This window comes from Osmerus eperlanus, chromosome 9, assembly GCF_963692335.1.
Source record: "Osmerus eperlanus chromosome 9, fOsmEpe2.1, whole genome shotgun sequence".
Lineage (NCBI taxonomy): Eukaryota > Metazoa > Chordata > Actinopteri > Osmeriformes > Osmeridae > Osmerus > Osmerus eperlanus.
In genome coordinates this window covers 5568282-5571125 of record NC_085026.1, presented here as the reverse complement: position 1 = coordinate 5571125, position 2844 = coordinate 5568282, and the positions used below count along the sequence as shown (strand labels likewise).

General features: G+C 48.2%; 1 protein-coding gene across 2 annotated transcripts in view; it reads left to right on the top strand.

The window, feature by feature from the left end:
* The first annotated feature begins 176 nt into the window (after positions 1-176).
* The window catches only part of atrn (attractin), a 49807-nt gene continuing 47139 nt past the window's right edge, over positions 177-2844 (top strand). The window contains exon 1 of one of the 2 annotated variants that reach the window (XM_062469056.1): positions 177-678. In XM_062469056.1, coding sequence (XP_062325040.1) covers positions 416-678 — 263 coding nt within the window. In that variant the 5' untranslated portion in view covers positions 177-415. The remainder of the gene's footprint in view (positions 679-2844) is intronic. The other variant, XM_062469055.1, reaches the window with a different exon arrangement.

The window sequence follows — 2844 nt, the reverse complement described above, 5'->3', positions numbered from 1 at the left end:
CAGTGTGTCTGGTGTGCAGTTTTTACATATTAACGCTTTAATTTAATTTAAATTAAATAAAGGACATTTTTATTAAATTCTTATAATAAAGGAAAATTAAATCAGCGCGCTGTGGAGACGCATCTACAAAGGCTGTATTCAAGCTCTCGCGCTCAAAGTCGTTGCGCATTTCCTCCACTTGACCGTACGCCTCGCGTCACTTCCAGATGTCAATATGCGGCTCAGTGCGGCGGTGGTACCGTAACCACCGGAAAGATGTGAACAAGTAATATATTAAATTCCGATACAACAAAATACTACACGTTTTTTTTCAACAGCGTTCCTCTCGACTTAAAAAGGAGCTGGAAAACCAAATCCGTCGCGTGGATAATCGGACAGTCGGAGTGCCTAATTCAAGCAGCCATCTTTTGTGAGGATGGACAAGGCAGTACGGCGGGCCTGCATAGGCTTTGACCGTAGCCTGAGCTGCGGGTTGATAGAAGGTCCCCGCGGCTCTATGCTGAAAACGCTGCTACTGTTCTGTGTCTTCGGTTTGCTCTGTGGGCTTCCTAGGTTCACCGAGGCTAAAGAATGCGACAAGCCGTGCCTCAATGGGCAATGCAACACTGCTACTGGCAGCTGTTTGTGTAACCCAGGCTGGGTCGGGGACCAATGCCAACACTGCGGAGGAAGGTTCAGGTGAGACCGATATATTTAGCTAATCAGCGTGGAATTGTTTACATTGAATTTGCTAACGTTAGCTGTCTTGAGTCAAAATACGTCTCTTCCCACACTAGCTACAGACCCAACTCCCTGTCCTAGGAAATATTGCTAGCTAGACAACCGTCCATCAGTCGCTCACCTAATGCCTGGTTAATATCGGCCCTGAAGGGCTAGCTTGCAATTAGGTGCTTTATGAGGCTAATTCCTCGCGGCTAAAACCCTGTAGTTGTCCACAAAAACGATACATTAGCTACGTTGTAGCTACAATGTATCGTGACTCCCCTACGTGTTTGTGTTTCATGTGTTAACTAGCTAACTGTGTCATGTTAGTCCACCTGTAACAGTGTTCCGCATTGTTAAGACTTAGTAACCAATGTGAACAGGACAAGGGAGTGTTGATGATTTACAAACCTATTTTGTGGTGACCAGTTTATTGACCCGATGACAGCAATGGGGAAAGTTGTTGTGACCGTCGCTCGTACTGTTAAAGGCACGTAATGTGTCGTGTGGATCAATTCTGCCCAAAGCAACAAACTGGATGGCGTCAAATCAGTATCTATAAACGGTTACACGCATGTTAGTGATGTGTAGCTGACTGTCACGGCATTATCTGGATAATTGACCGAACAAAGTTACCCTCTTCAGCCTGTGTAGATGGTCTGTAGCATCACATGCACGAGATGTGGGTTGGTAGTCTGTACACATAACGACCGGAAGGAGAGAATGTTTTGGCTTATTTACCATCCCTGCTTTGTAGTTGAAATGTGAAACTCCCAGTCAGACTGACACTGCAGGACTTTGAGTTGGCTAGAACTGCACTTATCCATTTATAACCCAATTTATGAGACAGTTCAGCCGTATGGAAAACAAGCTATGATTTCCTCTTTTGTTTCCTCTAATCCACCCCTCCCGTCTCCCTTCTCCTCTCTCTCCCTTCTGCTCTCTCTCCTCCCCGACCCTCTCCTCCCCGACCCTCTCCTCCCAGACCCTCTCCTCTACGTCCCTCTCCTCTACAACCCTCTCCCCGACCCTCTCCTCCCCGACCCTCTTCTCCCCTCTCTTCTCCTCCCCGACCCTCTCCTCCTCGACCCTCTCCTCCCAGACCCTCTCCTCTACGTCCCTCTCCTCTACAACCCTCTCACCGACCCTCTCCTCCTCGACCCTCTCTCTCCTCTACGACCCTCTCCTGTACGACCCTCTCTTCCCCGACACTCTCCTCTACGACCCTTTCCGACCCTCTCCTCCTCGACCCTCTCTCTCCTCTACGACCCTCTACGACCTTCTCCTCCCCTCTCTTCTCCTCTCCGACTGTCTCCTATACGACCCTTTCCTATACGACCCTCTCCTCTACGACCTCTCCTCTAAGACACTGTCCTCCCCTCTCCTCCCCGACCTTCTCCTCTCCGACCCGATCCGATCCAAATCGAAGTTGAGCATGTTCCCACAGGAAGTGATGACTGAGAAGCTCAAAGGCAGTCATGCTGATGTAACAGACATTTTGCCATACTGTCTCTGTGTCTGTCTGTCTCTCTGTCTCGTCTCTCTCTCTACCTGTGTCTCTGTCTGTCTGTCTCTATATCTGTCTGTCTGTCCTTCTGTCTGTATCAGCTCAGTCTAAACTCGGGCAGCAGGTAATAGGCAGACAGCATTCTGTCCAATTAGTACTGCTATCTTTGAGTGCATCCAGGAAATTGTGGGTGATGTTTGCATGTGGGGTGCTCTGTGATTGGCTGTGATCTCCAGTGGCAATAAACGAACAAACTTCCTTTAAAGATTGTGAGCCCCTGTTCTGTAATGTTTGGCCTGGTGGCTGAATTGATTGGAATTCTTAGGTTTACCACAGGGTGTGGTTTATTGTTGACGCACTTTCGGCCTGGAACTTTGAACTCTGCTGTCCATCAGAGTCATAATAGCTGCTAGACAGACATGTTTTTGATTTGTGTTGTGGTATTAAAAGCAGCTAGTTTTGGTTGAGATGAGTTCTGAGCTGGTGTTTGTCTCGAGGACAGTGCTGCCATAGACCCTTGGGAGGACCCAGATGAGGCAGCCTGTCTGTGACTGCTAGTCCAGTGTTTCCTCTAGGATTTTTTTTTAGCAGTGGGGGCAGGTCTGTCCGATATTTCGGAGCAGGTTAATGTAATA